The 20,584-nt window shown below is 49.3% G+C and overlaps 1 protein-coding gene across 1 annotated transcript in view; it reads right to left on the reverse strand.

The window, feature by feature from the left end:
- LOC128848288 (butyrophilin subfamily 1 member A1-like) overlaps positions 1-20,584 on the reverse strand; it is a 54,229-nt gene that overhangs the window by 21,826 nt on the left and 11,819 nt on the right. The window contains exons 4-7 of the mRNA XM_054048199.1: positions 12,313-12,429; positions 7,263-7,295; positions 6,833-6,865; positions 6,712-6,744 (exon numbers count right to left, since the gene is read on the reverse strand). Coding sequence (XP_053904174.1) covers positions 6,712-6,744; positions 6,833-6,865; positions 7,263-7,295; positions 12,313-12,429 — 216 coding nt within the window. The remainder of the gene's footprint in view (positions 1-6,711; positions 6,745-6,832; positions 6,866-7,262; positions 7,296-12,312; positions 12,430-20,584) is intronic.

Here is a 20,584-nt window from a genome sequence, read left to right on the forward strand (position 1 = left end):
CACGCACACTCAGGGCCAGGCCCCACAGCACTAGGACCTGTACGCACACACTCCAGACTATAAGAAGACACAATCCCTACTCCAAAGAGTTTAGAGTCTCAGGGCCTGACCCGGCAAATATTTATGCCCTGGTCTAACTTTACCCACAAACCTCTTTCTCTTCCCCACCCACCCCTCTAACTGCTGCCCCATCTCCCTCCTCCCTTTTGATTCTGAACTCAGTGAACCCAGTCTGCAAACAATGCTTGTGTCTCCAGCTGTCCTAGATCCCTTCCAGTCTGACTTCCCACTCCACTCAGACCACTCTCACTGGGGTCCCTAGTGATCACCCTGGCCAAATCTCAGTGCCCACAACCTGGTGGTTATTTTTGGTTTCTCCCTCTGCACACCTAGGTCATTTCCAAACACTGCTGCTGCTTCTTGAGTGTTATCTCCAGCATCTGCCCTTTTCTCTCCATCCTTGCAGCACAATCTCTCTCTCAGACCCTCATTATATCCTGCCACAACTAAAACAACAGCCTCTTCTATTGCTCCCAGACACACCCACTGTCCCCCTTCTGTCCACAGAAACTGCATCTAACAAAGTGACAGTCCCTGGCCCAGGGAGCTCGCCCTCTGCATGGCAGACCGGGTACAACAGGGGGATGAAATAGACAAGTGGGGTGAAGGGGTTTGAAGGGGGAGGTAAAAACAAACCAAAGCCCAGCTCAGCAGGTGCCCAATGCCAGATGGGAGAGATTCCAGGGGCTCCGGCAGCGCGGGGCTCGGCGCCGGGGGGCAGCGCGGGGCTCAGCGCTCGGGGAGGGGGTTGCGTCGCGGGCGTGGCTCTGGAGGGGGGTTCTGGCGGCGCTTGGCAGGGGGCGGGCTCCTGCGGCGGGGGGCATCGCGGGGCTCGGCGTTCAGGGGGAGGGGGGTCCGGCGGCGCTTTGGGGCAGCAAAAAAGCTAGAGCCGGCCCTGGTCAGGACATGCGGGCCCAGCGAGATGCTGAGTTAGAGACGACGCCCAGATTTCTGGCCTGAGTGACTGAGCGGATGGAGGTGTTGTTAGAGTGGCAAACGCTATATTTCAAAAATACAGGACAGTTTTTTCTGCTCCGCCTGCCCAACTCCCAACCCAGGCCAACATCATGGAGTGGTTCTCCTAGCCAGGGCAGGGGAAATAGCCCCGGTCTCCTCCCATAAGGAGCCACCTCAAGCAGGGCTCAGACCCCAGGCCTCCCACTCTGCTCTGGGCTCTCTGCAGCCAGCTCAGGTCTCACAACCCAGGTCAGGGCTACAATATCTGGCCCACAGGAGGGGCAGAGACTCTGGTACCTAGCTCTGGTGGGGCCCAGTGTGGATGGGAGGCAGGGAGGGAGGGAGAGATGCCACAGCCCCCTGCCTCTGGGAGGGCTCGTGGTGTTATCCAAAGAGATGAAGAAACTAGGAAATGAGGAGGACTCTGAGGGGTGCAGAAGAGATTAAACACTCAGCTGTTGAACCTAAGAACCTAAGTTGCCTTCTGGACATTGATGAGGAGACGTCAGACAGACTGAGATGTGGGAACAGTCTTTAGCGGAGAAAGAGTTTGAGAGACATTGGCATAGAGGTGGTATCTGATGCCATGCGTGTAGGTAAGAGCTACTAGAGGCAGGGTGTGGAGAGAGGAGAGCAGAGGTCCAAGCACTGGGCTCTGGGGGGGTGTTCTCTGAAAGGGGGAGACAGGAAGAGACTGACCCAACAAAACAGACACCGAAGAAGCAATTAGAGAAGCAGGAAGAGAACTGGAAGAGGATGGAGCTGAGAAAGCAAGGATTTAATGGAGACGAGTGCTCTGGTCAGTGGTGTCAGAAGGAGGAGCATGAAGCTAGAACAAGGATGATGAGGATCACGCAGAAGCCATAGGATCTGGCCAGGAAGGTCATTGGAGACTTTGGTGAGAGCGGTTTGGGGAGTGCAGGGGACAGAAGCTGGATTGGAGAGGGTCTAGGATGGAATTGGAGGAGAGGAACTCCAGACAGCGATTGTAGACAGAGCGTTCACTGAGCTTAGAGATGGAAGACAGAAGGGGCAATTAGTAGACAGGGAACTGGGGTCAGGGATGGAAAATGTGAAGATGGGAGAGACTAAGTGTCACAAGGTGTCTGGTCTTTTAAGGGGAGTTGGGCCCAGCCCCACCCTGTGACTAATCAGCTGATGTTGAGGCCAGGGATCAGGTGACGGCTTAAAGATCTCCTGGTCCTCATAAAGGCCTGGCCAGCAAGTCCCTCAGCTAAGGAGAGCTTCAGGAAGCAGGAAGACACCTGCAGGACACCTTAGGACAGGGAAAAGAGCTCTGTTCATGTCTGATTGTCAGACAAAGGGCCTGTGGGGTGTGATCCTGCAGGGAGAGGCCTGGCCCCTGCAGAAGAGCCCAGCTCAGGGGAAAGGACGTGACTGATATACTGAACTTGTGTTAAACAGTTTTGAAGCAGTAAAACCAAGGCTAGGAGGGAAGGGCCCTGAGACCCTGTGGCTGGAGAGTGTTTGTGGGGCACAGGCTGGTGGGACAGCCCCTGGCTGTCACAAAGCCACGTTGGTATGGAGAGGGGAACGGTCGGAGGAGAGGGGGAGGTTAGTTAAAGAAAAGGGTGCATGAGGGATGTGAGTGAGGGATCAGGGGATGGGTGTGGGAGCAGCTGGAGGGTTTGGAGGCGGAGAGAAGAGGTGTAACTTTGGAAGGGATGGAGGGGTGAGGTCATGTTTGAACTTGTGCATTTTCTCTTTAAAGAAACTAGTGAGATCCTGTGCAGAGCAACATGGGGCGGGGGGGGGGGGTTGAGGAGGGAGTCACAGTTGGCAAATTGGTGGCTGGGGTCGGTTGTGGGAGTCAGTTAGGTGGGGAAGTTCATCTGTTTAGCTGGAATGGAAGGAGAACTTTGGGAAGGAGACAAACCCTCCTGCCTCAGAGCCTAAGTCAACCTCTGAGTGAGGGGGGCTAGGAAGACACTTTGGCTAGAGGCAGATTTTCCATCACTGGCCTCTAGGGTGTCTCTTGCAACATCCTCTGAACCAGCTGGTACTGGCCACTGTCCCAGAGAGGATCCCAGGCTCAGGGCTCCTGCTCTGATTTACTCTGACCACTCCTGGGTTCTTCAAAGCTCCTGTTTTAAGCGTCCGTTCAGCAAAGAAATTAAACAGATACGTAAGTAGTTAGCTGAATTGGGGCATTAGTGACTATACATCTATAGGATGGTTCATTACAGATACCTAGAGAACTATCCCGATGTAAAAGCTGTTAGCTAGAAGTTCAGGGTTTTCTGAAAGTCACCTATAAACTAATGTTATAGTAACAAAAATATGAAAACAAAGTTTTAACAAGATTTCAAACAGGAATTTGGACAGGCATCCAGATTTCTGAGGCAGCTTCGAAAACCTCACCCTCATTGTGTGAAAGGCTGGAAATTCGTAACTCCATTCCCTGCACCAGCCTTCTGGCAGCCACTGTGAGTAGAACTGACCAGTGGGTGAGAAATACCTTGTCAGATAGGATAACCAGCTAACAAGTATAGGCTATAGATTGTGTTTCTTATACATGTAACTTTATGTTTCCAAATCTACACTTGCTTTTATTTGAGACTCTGTCTCAGGCTCTATTAATTAAACTTCAGTTTGGTTTTACTGTAGACGTGTCTAAGTGCCTGGTGCAAAGGAGTGTGTTGAACCAAGGTGAAGCCAGTAGGTGGGCATCCACTGCTTCCACTGAGGCAGTAGATTGGCGTGCATTGCTGGTGTCCAGGAGGAGACAGGGGACTGGGCACGCGAGTGTAACAAAGCTGGGGTGTGAATTGCTAGCCTGCAGAGAGACACCGCGGGGCTCATGGAGCCCAGAGCACAGCACCTCGTATTGCCTGTAGCCAGTAGCTTTGGGAGAGTTTTCCCCCGATGGGCACAGACAAGGCTCTCACACTGTGAGCAGGTGCAGCGATTTACCCTGGAGAACTTGTGTAACCCCAAAGGCATCTCAGAGCTCCCTGTACAATGAATGGGGAGAAGCAGGCACCTTAGAATGGAATCCACCGAACCCCGTGTGTTAGGAGCCACGTAAGCCAGCCAATGGGAGAGGCCGACAAGAGGGGTTTGTGCTAAGCCCCGCCCCTCTCCTGACGTTGGTGCCTCTCTCTGCTAGCGATCCACAGCCAGGAGCCCCTCTTCTGGAGCCAGGCAGTGTGTCTGTGAGACAGGGTAAGGCACTGGCCACGCTCCACACAAGATGGCTGAAGGGCAGAGGGGTGTTATAGAGTGATTCTGAGTTAATATTTAATTAAAGTGTAACAACTTGAACAAAAGAGACAGAGGGAGCCTCACATCAGAATGTCCCATAGCCCAGTGGTTACAGCATTGTCCTGAGAGGTAGAAGATCCTTGTTCAAATGCTTTCTCCTCATCTGGCAGAGAGGGGGGACTTGAACCAGAATCTCCCACAGCCCCAATGAGTACCCTAACCCCCGGGCTAAATGTTACAAGGGAGGTTCACTGCATCTTGAGGGGGCCATTTAGGGATCTGGGGCAAAAGTCTGTCTGGGGATTGGTCCTGCTTTGAGTAGGGGGTTGGACTAGATGACCTCCTGAGGTCCCTTCAAACCCTGAGATTCTATGATTCTACGATCTCCATCCCCCACCTCATTCTATGTGCTGTTGGGTGGCCTCTGAGCACATCTACTGGATCAGGCCCCATGAGTGAGATAGATGCTCCTCCCCTCAGTTTATGTGTCGCCAGGGGTACAAGTAGGAGTTAGGTGCCCAGAGAACTACAGCAAGTTAGCCGTGTGATCCTCGTGCCCAGAGGCAGAAACTTAGACACCGAGAGAACTTTTACACCAGAGATTTATGCCCTGGGTGAGTTTAGGCACCTACAGGGTTGGGTTTCAGCGAAGTGGGATTTTGTGGATCATGGTGCCTAAAACTGGGATTGAGAGGCCTATGCCTGGGCTTTAAGTGACTAAGTTTCTTCATAGATCTGGGCCATAATGCACAATGCAAGTCCCAGATAAAAACTACATTAATGTGGAGCTAAGGCTGAGAGAACATACTTGTAACTTAAGGGTAAAAGACATTACAGGAGGAATGTTGTAATTATTCCCAAACCAAGGAAATACAAGGAAATACACCAAGGAAATACAAATACAAATTATAGTTAAATTATAAAAGAAATCTATGGTCTAGAAATGCAGCTAAGGCATCTAAACAACCTTAACTCAGCCCTGTAGTAACATCTTGAGGGCAAAATAGAAAAACATTGTGTGCCTTTAAAAATCAGTTTCATTTAATGTAGAACCACACACCCATTGCTCTGCATTGACCAGACCTGTATGGTTATTGTGCGGAGTCGCTCCAGGCTGGAGCTGAGGTTGTGGGTGTGCGTGGTCACTGAGGGTGAAATCCCTCCCCCCACATATTGCATGGGCACAGAAGGGTCAGAACACTGGGGGTTCCCAGGTGAGGGATCTTGTCAAACACTGGACAAGTCTCTCTGGGTTCATCTACACTGCAAAAAACCTTGTGTCAGTGGGTCCGAGCCTGGGACAACTGACTCGGGCTTGCAGAGCTCACTCTACAGGGCTGAAAATAGCAGTGTAGATGTTCCTGCTCGGGCTGGCTCCTGGGTCTGAAGCACAACCATAGGGAGGGTCTCAGAGCCTGGGCTCCAGCCTGAGTAGGAACGGCTACACTGCTAGATTTAGCCCTGCAGTCAGTTGACCCAGGCTCACAGACTCGCAGCCATGGTGGTTTTTTGCACTGTAGACGTACCCCTAGGCGCCAACTCCGTGGGTGCTCCGGGGCTGGAGCACCCATGGGGAAAAATTGGTGGGTGCTCTGCCCCCCCCCCCAGCTCACCTCCGCCTCCGCTCTGCCTCATCCCCTGAGCGTGCCGCTGGGTCCTGCTTCTCCCCACTCCCTCCCAGTGCTTGCACCACAAAACAGCTGTTTCACGCGGCAAGCCTGGGAGGGAGGGGGGAGGAGGGGGAACACGGCGCGCTTGGGGGAGGAGGCGGGGCCAGGGCGGGGATTTGGAGAGGGATCCAATAGGGGCAGGGAGGGGCAGAGTTGGGGTGGGGACGGGGATGGGGGCACGAGCACCCACCGGCGCCGATAAATGTTGACGCCTCTGGATGTCCCTACCATCTCCAGTAAAGAGACTGACTCAGCTGCGCTGGTGTATTCAGGGCCCTGGGCTCAAGATGCCATTTCTGTAATTCCCTTTGGGTTTATTAGGACAAATGGGCCCTTCACCCTTCAGAGCCTCTTTGTGTCAGTGTGAGCAGCTCTGAGCTCCCTGCTTGGGCTTTGGTGTCAAGATGGAGACGTTCCCCATCACTCATTCAAACAGGCTGTAACTCCACCTGCTAAAATTGAGCTCAAGGTGTTAAACTGTGACTCCACTGGCAGTAAATGGGAGACCCGGCTGGCCCGAGAGGCACTGTGGCATTGTCCCGCTTGGGAGTGCTGTGAGAGCTTGGGAGTGCTGTGAGAGCTGAGAGAGCTGAGTTAAGTTGGCTCGACTGAGCTAACTCGACTGACATGACATGACATGTTCAACCCATCGGATCCCATTGGTCCCAGACACTGACCTTTCTGTCTCTTTATCTCCGATTGCAGGGTCTCTAGAGGGAGAAAAAGGCAAGAGGTGAGATTTCACTGTCATGTTTATAACAGTAATCCCACAGCTAATGTAACTGGTCCAGACACTGACCTTTCTGTCTCTCCATCTCAGATCGCAGGGTCTCTAGAGGGAGAAAAGTGGGAGAGATGAGACTTCCCCCTGTCGGGTTTATGGGAATAATGTTAATTTTGTAACTGGCCCAGACACTGACCTTTCTCTTGTTCCCGTTCAGACAGCAGGGTCTCTAGATAGAGATAGGGGCAAGAGATGATTAATCAATTCACAGATTCCGAGGCCAGAAGGGACCCTTGTGATCACCTAGTCTGACCCCTGTATAACACAAGCCTGTCGGCTTCCCCACAATAATTCCTAGAGAGGATCTTTTAGAAAAACATCCAATCTTGATTTATTTCAGAGTAGCAGCCGTGTTAGTCTGTATCTGCAAAAAGAACAGGAGTACTTGTGGCACCTTAGAGACTAACAAATTTATTTGAGTATAAGCTTTTGTGGCAGTGCTGGAGAATCCCCCATGACCCTTGGGAAATTGTTCCAATCGTTAATTAATAATGGCAAGATTTCACTCTGTTGTGTTTATGGGGATAACTCTACTGCCAGGTAATGTGATGGGCCCAGACACTGACCTTTCTCACTCTCCTTATCCGATCGCAGGGTCTCTAGAGGGAGAAAAGGGCGAGAGGTGAGATTTCACCATCGTGTTTATGGTGCAGTTCCTGCTATTAACATAATTGTGCTGTAACTATGAAAGTGAGGCAGACAGACTGACAAACAGGACATACAAACAGATCTGTCTCAACATCCCTGCACTGACCATTCCTCACTTCTCTCCCCCACTGACCATCACCTCTAGGAGCTACTCTATTTGTCTCCCCCGGGAGCCATCCCCACTTCTTGGGCCTCATCACACTCTTGTCTGATCTGGCTGTTGCGGGGAAGAGGAGAGAAGGTCTCTTTTTTTATCCAGTTCCCTGTCTGCTCCCCTCTGTGCCCATCCCTGAAAAGTCCCAGCTCTCCCCAGCTCCTGACTGTGGGGATGGGGGAGGGAAGTGAGTGATGGGAATGGGGCATTGACCTGAGCTGGATAAGGGATAGGGTCTGGCTGGCTGCATCCTAGCCTGCCCCCTGATCCTAGTGATACCTGGGAACAACTCCTCCTAGGGCCTGGGTAGATGGGAGTGCCCCTGCTAAGAACAGGTGGAGATGCCTTTCTTTGGCTGGGTGCTCAGGTTAGCAGGAGCCAGGGAGGGGGGTGTGGATGGGCCCCTACAGGCATCACCTCTAAGATCAGCTCTTTCCTACTTGGAACTCATCCCATTGGTGTGTCAGCCCTGGGGTACCAACACTGCTGGAAATGGAGGTAGGATCATGCCTGACAGTCACTGCTGAGCACATCCTAAGCCGGACCATCTTGTGACCCAGTGTGAGCAGCGTCTCAGACCAGCCGTGCAAGTCCTGGGTGTGTTTGTGTTATTACAGCACCCTAGCCACAGCTCACCAGTGCAGCTGGTGGGATAATTCTCTGAAAGGCCCAGGGAACAAGATAGTGACAGTTCATTGTTCTGACTTTTTAGTGGTGGGAAATGAGCCCAAGCTAATTCTCCCTGGACACATAGACAAATTTTACATATGACTGAAAATGAGTTAATCCCTGGCCTATCAACCCTGCACTGGTCCAACAAGGGTTGAACACAGCCTATGGGTGCAAGAGGCCATGCTTCCTCCCCCTTCCTGGATGCACTCCAACTGGACGCTGGATATACAAGGGAGCAGTTCAGCCCAGTCTGGGCTGACAGTGGAAGAGAGCGTACGCACGCTCTGAGCTCCTGCCAGGAAGCTGCTAGAGCTGCAGACTGTGGAGGCTGAAGATGCTGAGTCCCTGGCAGGACCCTGGTTGACCGCGGAGACAGAGGAAGACAGACAGCCACTGCCTGGGGAGGAAATGCCAGAGCTGGAATCATGGGTGGGAAGCAGCCCAGGAAGAGCATTTGTTGAGGTTGGAACCTGAACCTGAAAGCAGAGCTACTGGTTTCAGAGGGTCCTGGATTGGGGCCCAGGGGAGTAGAGTGCACCTGGGTCCCCCTACCCCTTCCCGCGCCTACCACTGGGTGCAACAGCCACCCAAGAGATATTGGGTGCTACTGCCTGAGATGGTGACTATTGAGCACTGCTACTGGAGGCTAGAGCAACTGGGTGTTACAGCCTCGGATTGATTGAATCTGGCTGCTAGGCCTCGCTGCCCTAAGGACAGGGGCAGCCATATTGACTCTGGCCATGGGGCCTCACTGCCTTAAGGGCAAGGGCAACCCCATAGATTCTGGCCAGAGGGCTTCTCTGCCCTGAGAGCAAGGGCATGTCCCAGATCTCCAGCTACTAGGCCTCGCTACTCCAACCACAAGGAGCCACACTCAGGGAAAGGAGACATTTTCCCTCTTTTCCTTCCTTGACCACCTGAAATCCTGCTAAACCGTGCCACCTAATCTGGACTCAGCCCACATAATGTATCTGTTAAAACCACAAATTAAACTAGTTCACACCTGGTGGTGACAGGGTGTGTAAGCAGAGTCTGAGAGCCTGTCTACAATGGCAAGTTACAGTGCAGTGACTTGCTGGCTCAGGAGTGTGAAAAAACACACCGCACCCTGAGCACAGCAAGTTTGAGCGCTGTAAAGTGCCAGTGAAGACAGGCTCCGAGCACTGGGAGCTATTCCCCTTGTGGAGGTGGATTACATAGAGCACTGGGAGAGCAGGTGACCACACTGTCAGATCAAAACACTTCCACGGCAGTGCTGCCGTGGCTGCACTTTGAGGTTTTTAGTGTAGACTTAGCCTGAATGAGCTCTCCCATGACATCTAGTGGTGATCTGGGGAAGAGGATGTCAGGAGTTGATCTCGTTTACATGGGCACACCCACCGTGCCTAGGTGCTCAGCATGATGGGATTGCTTGCCCAAATGATCACTTTTGGCTGGTGTGGGATCCCCAGTCTCCTTGTTATTGGGACAAGGGTAATAAATGGTTGTTATCCTTGGTGTGTGAATCCAGGGAAGCTGTACTTGGCATTGGCTGATTGAGGGACTCACCCTCAACTAAATGGCAGTCACTAGGCAGGGGACATGGGCTCCAAAATCTAGTGAGATTAACTAGCTAGCCATTCACTCACTTGTTCCCTTTTTTTGTTTTTCCTACTGTTCTATAGCAAAGTTAATTGGGGTTTAGTTGAGAGTTTTGTTATATAGCCTAGAGCTTAAATCACTGATATTTAGGTCTAAATGTTAGATTTGCTTTGGGACAGTGTCTCTGATGTGAGAGGCTGCCTAGTGTGCACCCACAGTGGGGTTCCCACACTCTAACAGCTGAAATTGCGAGAGCTGTACTAAGTGGGGAGAACCTAAAGACATCCTGCTGAATTGGTGAATCAATTGGCCAGCAGAGTGGCTGGGAGGGAGATCTTGTGATAGGGTGGTTGGGGAAGAGAAGCAGAATGCTAATTGTCTTGCAGGGTAGCTGTCAAAGAGGTATAGTGATCAGCCAGCTCGGTGGCTGATGAAGAGGAGTGGCAAGTGAGTGCCTGGGCAGTGGAACTAGTAATGTGCCTGGGTGAGAAGTGAACTCTGCAGATGCATCTCTGGACTCTGGGTCTGCATTGACCTAAGGACAACAACTGTGAGTGGGGTGCAGAGAAGGGACAGGCACATTAAAGGAACTTTTGGTTGCTGGACTTAAGAACCTGAGGGGAAAGGTCACTGCCCAACTTACTTGGTGGTGGGTCTTTGGCTCATTGTTTATGTTTATGAACCCTGTTTGCGGTGTTTCCCCAAATTAATGCTGAGTTATTTCCCTCCTTTCATTAAAAAATTATTTCTACACTGAGACTTTGTGCTTGCAAGAGGAGAAGTATTGCCCCTCAGAGGCATCAAGGAGGTGGTGTGTAATTGTCCCAGGTTACTAGGTGGGGGCTCAAGCTGGTTTTGTGTTGCATTGATGAAGAGAAATCCCTAAATATTGAATCCGGCCCTTGTTACTGCCAGTTCCAACAGGCAGAAAGCTTACAGGTGACAGTTCTAAAGGTGCAACACCCAGTTCCAGCTTTCACAAGTACAAAGCACAGCTCCTTTCTGCTTCTCTGAATTACCTGCTTCCGTCCCCACTGGGAAATCATTGTAACAGACATTTCCCCTTCCCAATTCTTCAGATACTTGTAAATTCTCACACAGCACTTCAGGCGAGAAAGCCCTGGTTGGGACTTTCACAGCTGCCTTGGGGGTTTGCACACTTGGTGCCCATTAATTTAAACAAAAATTGAGTATTCAGATCCCTTAGGCAGCTTTGAAAACCCCAGCATTGCTAGAAATGGCCAGATCACTGACAGCCAATTTCTGCCCCTTGTGATCAGAGGAAAACCTACAGCTGAGCACTTGTACTACAATAGAGAGTTTATTGCCCTGTCCCTGTAGCAGGACCTCAGGGCTTGTCTACACCTACAGCACTGCAGCCGCACCAGTGCAGATGCGCCACTGGAGTGCTTAGTGGAGACCCTACCTACACCGACAGGAGAGCCTCTCCCATTGGGGTAGGTACTGCACCTCCCCGAGAGCTAGGTCGGGATCACTGAGTTGCTCACAGGTGAGGATGTAATTATACCGACATAAGTGTGCAGCATAGACCCAGCCTCCAGCTGAGTTAATTTACTTGTCTTTACTGGCAAGTTACTGAGCTGAAACTTTCTCGCTCAGGGGGGTGAAAAATCCCCCCTCCCCCATGAGTGCAGTAAGTTTTTCAGCACAATAACTCCCAGCACTTCCAGACAGGCTCCCAGCACTGGGAGCTATGCCCCTCGTGGAGGTGGTTTTCCTACATTGCTGGGAGAGTTTTCTCCCAGTGCCGGCGCGTGACCACACTGTCATGTTAAAGCGCTGCTTCAGCAGCACTTTAAGCTGCTAAGTGTAGACAAAGCCTTAGGGCTTGTCTACACTTACATTTTATAGCGCTCTAACTTGCTGGCTCAGGGGGGTGAAAAATCACCCCCCTGAATGCAGCAAGTTTGAGCACTTTAAAGCACTAGTGTAGCTATTCCCCTCCTGGAGGTGGATTACCAGGAGCGCTGGGAGACCTCTCTCCCAGCACTCACGCATGACCACACTCACACTTCAAAGTGCTGCCCCGGGAGCGCTTTGAAGTTTCTAGTGTAGACATAGCCTCAGTGTAGATAAGGTAATTGCTAACCTCTCCATTACTTTCCCATTCGCAGTTCCCACTCACCTAGATGGGGAGGGGGAGAGGCATACACAGACTGGGAGGGGCAGAACTAGAACCGAAAGAAATCCCCTCTCTCCTCCTACTTTCTGTTAGTTTTTCCTTGCCAAGTTACAAATATCAGCACTCCAAGCCCAGCTCACTGAGCCCCACCCGGGTGTTTCAATGTAAGCAGGGCTGATCCTCGTGGAATAGTTCAGAGTCACATTCGATTGGGATCCTTTAGTGAGCGTTGAAGGGGTGAAGCCATCTGACACTTCTCGGTTCAAATATGAAGTCATCATTCACCCTCCTCCCGAATCCGATTGCCTGAAACGCTTCTGAACAAGGAATCAAAACCCCTTTAATCCCTGTATCTTTACTTTTGTTTTTCATTTTTATCTCTCCCTCCACCCCAAATTCCTCCTTCTCGTTACTTCACCTTTCGCTCTGTGTTGCATCCATAAGCAGTAACTGGCCAGGACAATGAGAACAGCCAGGAGAGTCAGGCTCACCCATACAGACACCATCCAGGGATTGACTCTCGGGAAAAACAGCTCTGCAAGAGAAGATTCCATTGACTTGCAAGCAAACACACGCAGAATTAAGGCAGGACACTGAGACTGTGGTGACACTCTGACTAGTTAAGACTCTCACAGGGAAATACACAGGGAGATGTGGTTCCTCTGTGCTTTATTATTAAGTCACTGAAAGTCCAATCTTTAGCCTCATTACTGAGCATGGTTAATTAATGGGAGGGGGCATGTTGGAGGTAGGGAGGGGGTAGAGTGGAGCTCTGCTATGTTACACTTGTCCCCCACTGGCATTCAGGCAGTCCCTAGGCTAAATAAGCAGTCGTGGGATAAGAGGGAAGGTTCTCCCATGAATTGGTAACTGGTTAAAAGATAGGAAACAAAGGGTAGGAATAAATGGTCAGGTTTCAGAATAAATAGTGGTGTCCCCCAGGGATCTGTTTTGGGCCCAGTCCTATTTAACATATTCATACACAATCTGGAAAAAGGGGTTGTGGTGGGGTGACCACCCCACCATGCCTTGAAGGGCTTAAAAGTAGCCCTGGAGAGGGCTGAGGTGGGGAGAAAGCAGCTACTAGGCTGATTGGGGAAGCAGCTAAAACTGGGCCATGCCTCAATCAGGCCACAGCTGGCCCTATAAAAGGCCAGTGAGCGAGGAGCTGGCAGACACTCTCTCTAGCTTCTCTGAGAGAGAAGGACCTGTCTGCCAGGGAGCTGAGGAGGGTACCTAGGGCAGAGCAGTGCTGGGGAAGGGCAGAGGGAGCTGGGGAGCTCTAGCCTAATAGAGTCCCAGGCTAAAGGCTAAGGTGAGGGCCCACGAAAGAGTACTAGGGCTGCAGAGGGGCAGCCCAGACCTAGGCAGAGGCAGCTGGTCCAACCCCCTTGCCGATGATGAGTGGTACAGACTGCAGTCTGCCCCAGGGAGCGGGGGTTAGACAATGACTGGCAGTAGCCACTGAGGCAAGGGAGGGGATAGGGAGTTGGGGGTTCCCCTGGTAGGGGAGGCCCAAGCTAAGGGGGTATTGCCAGGGGGCAGAACCCTAATCTAGAAGAGCACCGGGGTCCAGGAGGGACACGGGGGCCAGCGGTGGGCAACACACCGGTCTGCAGAGGGCGCTCTGCGCTGGAAAGAGCTGATTCCCTAGACGACCAGCAGGAGGCGCCTCAGTGGTGAGTTGTCGCCCCGCAACGGGATAAACAGTGAGGTGGCAAAATTTGCAGATGATATAAAACTACTCAAGATAGTTAAGTCCCAGGCAGACTGCGAAGAGCTACAAAAGGATCTCTCAAAACTGGGTGACTGGGCAACAAAATGGCAGATGAAATTTAATGTTGATAAATGCAAAGTAATGCACATTGGAAAACATAATCTTAACTATACATATACAATGATGGGGTCTAAATTAGCTGTTACCACTCAAGAAAGATCTTGGAGTCATTGTGGATAGTTCTCTGAAATCATCCACTCAATGTGCAGTGGCAGTCAAAACAGTGAACAGAATGTTGGGAATCATCAAGAAAGGGATAGATAATGAGACAGAAAATATTATATTGCCTCTATATAAATCCATGGTACACCCACACCTTGAATACTGCGTGCAGATATAGACTCATAGACTTTAAGGTCAGAAGGGACCATTATGATCATCTAGTCTGACCTCCCGCATGATGCAGGCCACAAAGCCGTCCCAACCCCTTTCCCTTGACTCTCTGTTGAAGTTCCCAAATCCTGTGGTTTAGAGACTTCAAGTAGCAGAGAATCCTCCAGCTAGTGACCCCTGCCCCATGCTGCGGAGGAAGGCGAAAAACCTCCAGGGTCTCTGCCAATCTACCCTGGAGGAAAATTCCTTCCCGACCCCAAATATGGCGATCAGTAGAACCCCGAGCATGTAGGCAAGATTCTCCAGCCAGACCCTCATTGGCCATTGATACTATTTACCAGCGATGGCACGCTGTTCATTTGACTAAAATCATGTTATCCCATTAAACCATTCCCTCCATAAACTTACCTAGCTTAATCTTAAAGCCAGACAGGTCCTTCACCCCCACCGTTTCCCTCGGAAGGCTGTTCCAATATTTCACCCCTCTGACGGTCAGAAACCTTCGTCTAATTTCAAGCCTAAACTTCCCCACGGCCAGTTTATATCCATTCGTTCTCGTGTCCACATTAGTACTGAGCTGAAATAATTCCTCTCCCTCCCTGGTATTTATTCCTCTGATATATTTAGAGAGAGCAATCATATCCCCCCTCAGCCTTCTTTTGGTTAGGCTAAACAACCCGAGCTCCTCGAGTCTCCTTTCATACGACAGGTTTTCCATTCCTCTGATCATCCTAGTGGCCCTTCTCTGTACCCGTTCCAGTTTGAGTTCATCTTTTTTAAACATGGGAGACCAGAACTGCACACAGTACTCCAAATGAGGTCTCACCAGTGCCTTGTACAATGGAAGCAGCACCTCCTTATCCCTACTAGATATACCTTGCCTAATGCATCCCAAGACCGCATTGGCTTTTTTCACCACCACGTCACATTGTTGACTCATAGTCATCCTGCGGTCTACCAGGACTCCGAGGTCTTTCTCCTCCTCTGTTATTTCTAACTGATGCGTCCCCAGCTTGTAACTAAAATTGTTGTTAGTCATCCCTAAATGCATCACCTTACACTTTTCACTATTAAATTTCATCCTATTTCTGTTACTCCAATTTGCAAGGTCATTCAAGTCTCCCTGCAGAATATCCCGATCCTCCTCTGAATTGGCAATACCTCCCAGCTTGGTGTCATCTGCAAACTTTATCAGCCCACTCCTACAATTGGTTCCGAGGTCAGTAATAAATAGATTAAATAAAATCAGTCCCAAAACTGAACCTTGAGGAACTCCACTGGTGACCTCCCTCCAACCTGACAGTTCACCTTTCAATACGACCCGCTGCAGTCTCCCCATTAACCAGTTCCTTATCCACCTCTGGATTTTCATATCAATCCCCATCTTTTCCAATTTAACCAATAATTGCTCGTGCGGTACCATATCAAACGCTTTACTGAAATCGAGGTATATTAGGTCCACCGCATTTCCCTTATCTAATAAGGTCGTCCCATCTCAAAAAAGATATATTGGAACTGGAAAAGGTTCAGAAAATGGCAACAAAAATTATTAGGGGTATGGAACAGCTTCCGTAGGAGGAGAGATTAATAAGACTGGGACTTTTCAGCTTGGAAAAGAGGCGACTAAGGGGGATATGACAGAGGTGTATAAAATCGTGACTGGTATAGAGAAAATAAATAAGAAAGTGTTATTTACTCCTTCTCGCAACACAAGAACAAAGGGCCACCAAATCAAATTAATAGGTAGCAGGTTTAAAACAAACACAAGAAAGTATTTTTTCATGCAACGCACTGTCAGCCTCTGGAACTCCTTGCCAGAGGGTGTTGTGAAGACCAATACTATAACAGGGTTCAAAATGGAACTAGATAGATTCATGGAAGATATGTCCATCAATGGCTATTAGCCAGGATGGGCAGGAATGGTGTCCCTAGCCTCTGTTTGCCAGAAGCTGGGATTAGGTGATGGGGTATGGATCACTTGATGATAACCTGTCTGTTCATTCCCTTTGGGGCACCTGGCATTGGCCACTGTCAGAGGACAGAATACTGGGCTTGATGGACCTTTTGTCTGACCCAGTATGGCCGTTCTTATGTTCTTATGTTCTTCTTATGCTCCAACTGATCTCCAAGCTGCAGCCAGTGCAGACTGACCCTCATAATCAGAGTTGTGACCAGCTCCCTGACACCCCCAACTCCCCTGTGCTCAGAGGGGCTCAGTGACACCAGAGAGTCTGGCTCAAAATATGTTAATGCAGGATTTTAATACAAACAAAACTTGAGCCTGGAGAATCAGAGTAAAAATTCCTCCAGATTCCTGTTGCCTGGGCCCTCGGGCAATGCTGACAAGAGGGTCTTTGCTATGTGAGTAGTGTGGTGTATTGAAAACTGTGTAGAAATCACAAATTGTCACTCTGAATCTTGAGGAGTTTTCTGATGCTGCTTGCAGGCTAGGGGGCTCTGCTGGGAGCGGGCCTCTTGGTCCTCTGCAGTCACTCTGCAAAGAGCCAGCCTAGAGCAAGGTGGGCTGTGTTCTGCCTCGCTGCCTCAGGGAGCAGCCTGCTTTGTCTCTCTCTGTATTTGTCTGTTGTGTGTTAGAGTTCTGGATTTTTGCGAATAAAGCAGCGTTACATTGCAACCTTACAGGAAGAGTATTTGTTTTATTTCTAACTCTCTGTTGGTATGCTGTGAACACAACAATCATGAGATACCAGGCACACCATAAGCTTATCAGCAGTGCAGCACCATGAGATCTCAGATGAATAGTGATTAACATCTGCAACATAGTTATTATTATAGTGATGAACTACTCATTCTGTATTAACAAAGTTATTTGGTAGATAATAATACAGAAAAATATGAACCTTTTTTCTAAAAATTAAGATGCTTTTAGCTAAAAGTTGGTTTCTGCATGTTTTGGGCCTGATCCTTTATTGTTAGCACTGCCAAAACTCTCATCAGCCTGGTTATGCAGGGAAGGTAGGATCTGTCCCACTGTGTGACCGTGAAATAAAAAAACACAATGTACATTCATGGCCGATGCTGGCTGTGGAGCTCTGTGATTATGACCTTCTGTGCAATTAAGCACAAGTTACGACCTGATCCTCAGTTATGACTTGAGCAAAACTCTCATTTAAGATGATTGGAGTTTTGCCAGAGTCTGAACTGCAGTTCAGGGCCCAGAGTGCAGCTTTTATACTGATGTGGTATTTTCAGATACAGACACTCCCCCGGTTATGCAAGACCCAATTTACACAAATTCGCACGTACAGAAAAAATTCTATAAGCCAGAAATAGGATTTTCGAGTTGTGGAAATTTTTGCGTAATGTACAGGTATATGTTTCTGACTTACACAAAATTTGAGTTACGCAAGGCTTTCCTGAATGGAGCGATTGCATAAGTCGGGGGGCGTCTGTATAATCTAAGTAGCAATGCTCAGACCATATCCAGGGCTCTCTTGTGCTAGTCAGGAAAAATGACTTAATTGGCTAGATTTTCATAAATACTGAGCACCCAGCAGCTCTCAGTGAGAAGAAAGGAGAATTCCCTCCAGGGGTGAAAATAACTTAAAGGACTTACCAGTACTCCAGAGTCCTGAGCAGGCGGGCGTGGCCTCAATCAGAAGAGACGGGCCTTTAAATACCCAGGCCCTTTAAATCAAGATTTAAAGGCCCCAGGGCTCCGGCTGTGGCTGGGAGCCCCTGGGCCTTTAAATCACCCCCGGAGCTACCAGCTGCAGAAGCAGCTGGGAGCCCTGGGGCTCAGGGGTGATTTAAAGGGCCCCGGCCACCGCTACCGCAGCGGAGCTCCGGGCCCTTTAAATCACCACGGGAGCCCTGCCACCGCTACCCCGGGGCTCCGGCAGTGGGGCTCAGGTGGTGCTTTAAAGGGCCCGGGGGCTCTGGCCGCTGTGGGGAGCCTGGGGCCCTTTAAAGCGCCAGCCTGGGGAAGCCGGTCCAGTCCAGCACAGTCTACTGGCTCTTGCCGGTACACGGTACCAGACCGTAACGGCTTACTTTCACCTCTTATTCCCTCCCTCCCTGCACTGAGAACTGTGATCCTCACAGCACACACAGAGAGATTAGAAACAAACATAAATACTCTGGCTGGAAGGTTGCAGCATAACATGACTGTATCCTTAGAATCCAGAACCTTAACCCACAAGAACCCCACAATGGAGTCCCTAAGGCAGCGGGCACAACTAATCGCACCGCGCTTTACGTAACACTGTGACACACTGTGCCCCATATAACACCCTGAACCCCCGTGTTCACCACGGTTATATGGTTATGATATATTTTGTACAAAGTATGCCTTGTGAGGTATCACTTGAAAAATCATAATTCAATGAACATAATTGTTCTGTTAAAATGTGTACGTTAATATTGTATGTGGAGCTATGAGATTTTACTATGTTTGTTAGTGAAATATATGGTAATTCTGGGGAATATCCACAGATTAGCTCCTCAGAGACAACAAAGAACTGACGACAGGTGATGGAAAGCTATTAACTGCTGAGACAATCATTTGCCATCAGGGGGACTGTAAACAAAGGGTTTGCATATCATCCCCAGTGACATCTCAAATATTACGTACAAGGCTGGTGTGAACAAGAAATTTACAGTTCTCCTGATAGACTCTTCAAATCTCACATACACAGGGGACTGTTTTGTCTACATCCCAGTGGGGAGTAATCCTCGAAGAGAGGAGGAGGGTATAAAATAAGAGACAGTGATCTTCACATTACCTCTCCTCCCCCATCTCTACTCACAGCAATAAGATTGCTTGAAAGTCAGTAGGAGAATCATTGAACTGTGTGAGGGTGGGGGAGACGGGTGGAAGAGTTGGTCCTAGCTGGAAGGCTTTCCAGTTAGTTTGGACTTCAGTAAGTTTTTGGGTGTGTGAAACCTTTTTGCTTTCAAATCTTACTTAGCTTGGTAAAGTTTAGGAATTAGTTTTTGGTTTTATTTTTTATTTATTTTGTAACCAATTCTGATCTTTATGCCTTATCACTTAAAATCTACCATTCTCTAGTTAATAAACTTATTTCATTTTTTTACCTTAACCAGTGTGTTTTGGTTGAAGTGTTTGGGAAATCTGTGCAGAATCATTTCCTTTGCTGAAATGACTGACTATTAAAGATTGTTCAGTAGTGTGCTGGACACTACAGGATGCACATTTCCGGGTACAAGGCTGGGGAATTTGTGAGTATCACCCTATATGTAGTTCATAAGTGGCTGGGAAAGCATTCATGTAACATTGCTGGGAGTGACTTTACAGGCTAATGGCTGTGTGTGAGCAGAGCCCAGAGAGGCTGCTTTTCACTAGCAAAGCCATGTAACAGGCACCCTGGGCTGGAGAGTTAAAGGGACACAGCAGTTCAACAGCCCAGACTTTACCCTAGGGCATGTCACAAACAGGACTTTACTTCTTAGAATTCAGAACCATAACACACAAGAACCCAAACCAGAGAGGGGCTGCTCTCTAAGGCAGTGGGCACCTTGCTTTATGTTGGCTTGTCTATAGGCACAGAGAGTGCATAGCAGGCTGGGGTGTAAATCCACCTTGCACTAGCTTGCTGTGTGCACCCTGCTGCCATGCACTGAAAGTTCCCTGGTGTACATAAATCTGTTCCCATTTCAAAGCGGGGCAGATCAAAGCACACTACGGAATTATGAGTGCACATATCAGGGGCCACACAGACAGTTAGTGTGCGCCAGATTTACACCCCAGCTTGCCACAACCTAACTGTTCCTGTAGACAAGCTCTGATTCTGCTTTTTTACAGAGCCCTCTGTTCTGCAAACAGCACCTGGCAAACACCCCTCTCTTAAAGTGACAACTTGCAATTCCAACACAGTCCTCACTACACCACAAGAACAAAAAGAGTTCCCTCCCCCACCCTTACTGAGAAGAATGATGATTGCTGGTGTGACATTAGACTCCATATTCTTTATGAAAATATGCTTATGATATGGATATGACATAACTGAGATGTACTTTATGCAAGTAAGGTATCATTTGAAAGGTTGTGATTTATTGAATGTGATTATCCTATTTGTATCCATGCATCTTTTTTGTATCTGAAGTTAGGAATATTGACTATGTATCTATATTCCAACTATACTACTTAGGGTGACACCCACTGCTAACACTTCAGGTACAACAATGGAAAACCAGACAGGGCTGATGACCCATCAGTGTGGACAATGGACTGTGAAAAGGCTTGGCCTTCCTGCAGATACTCCATAGTGCCACTAACTCATGGATGCTGTGATGCTACAGAGTCAGGTGACCTGGTCACCTGATACTAACCTCCATTTTGGACTGCTGAACTTTTCCATTAGGAGTCGGGGGAATCAAACTAAGGATTCCCACCTTATGGCAATCCTATATAAGGTGGAGGATGGAAACAATCAAGGTCTTCAGTTCATTTCTCCTCTGCTTCCCCACCCAAAGAGACACTGAAAAACATCTGGAAACAAGAACTGGTTGACCCAAGCTGGAAAGATAGCTGGCCTGTGAAGGAATCTGCCTAAAACCAACCACTATATAGGGTGAGGAATTGCTATATGTAACCAAT

The sequence above is a fragment of the Malaclemys terrapin genome, chromosome 13 (genome assembly GCF_027887155.1).
Source record: "Malaclemys terrapin pileata isolate rMalTer1 chromosome 13, rMalTer1.hap1, whole genome shotgun sequence".
Taxonomy (NCBI): domain Eukaryota; kingdom Metazoa; phylum Chordata; order Testudines; family Emydidae; genus Malaclemys; species Malaclemys terrapin.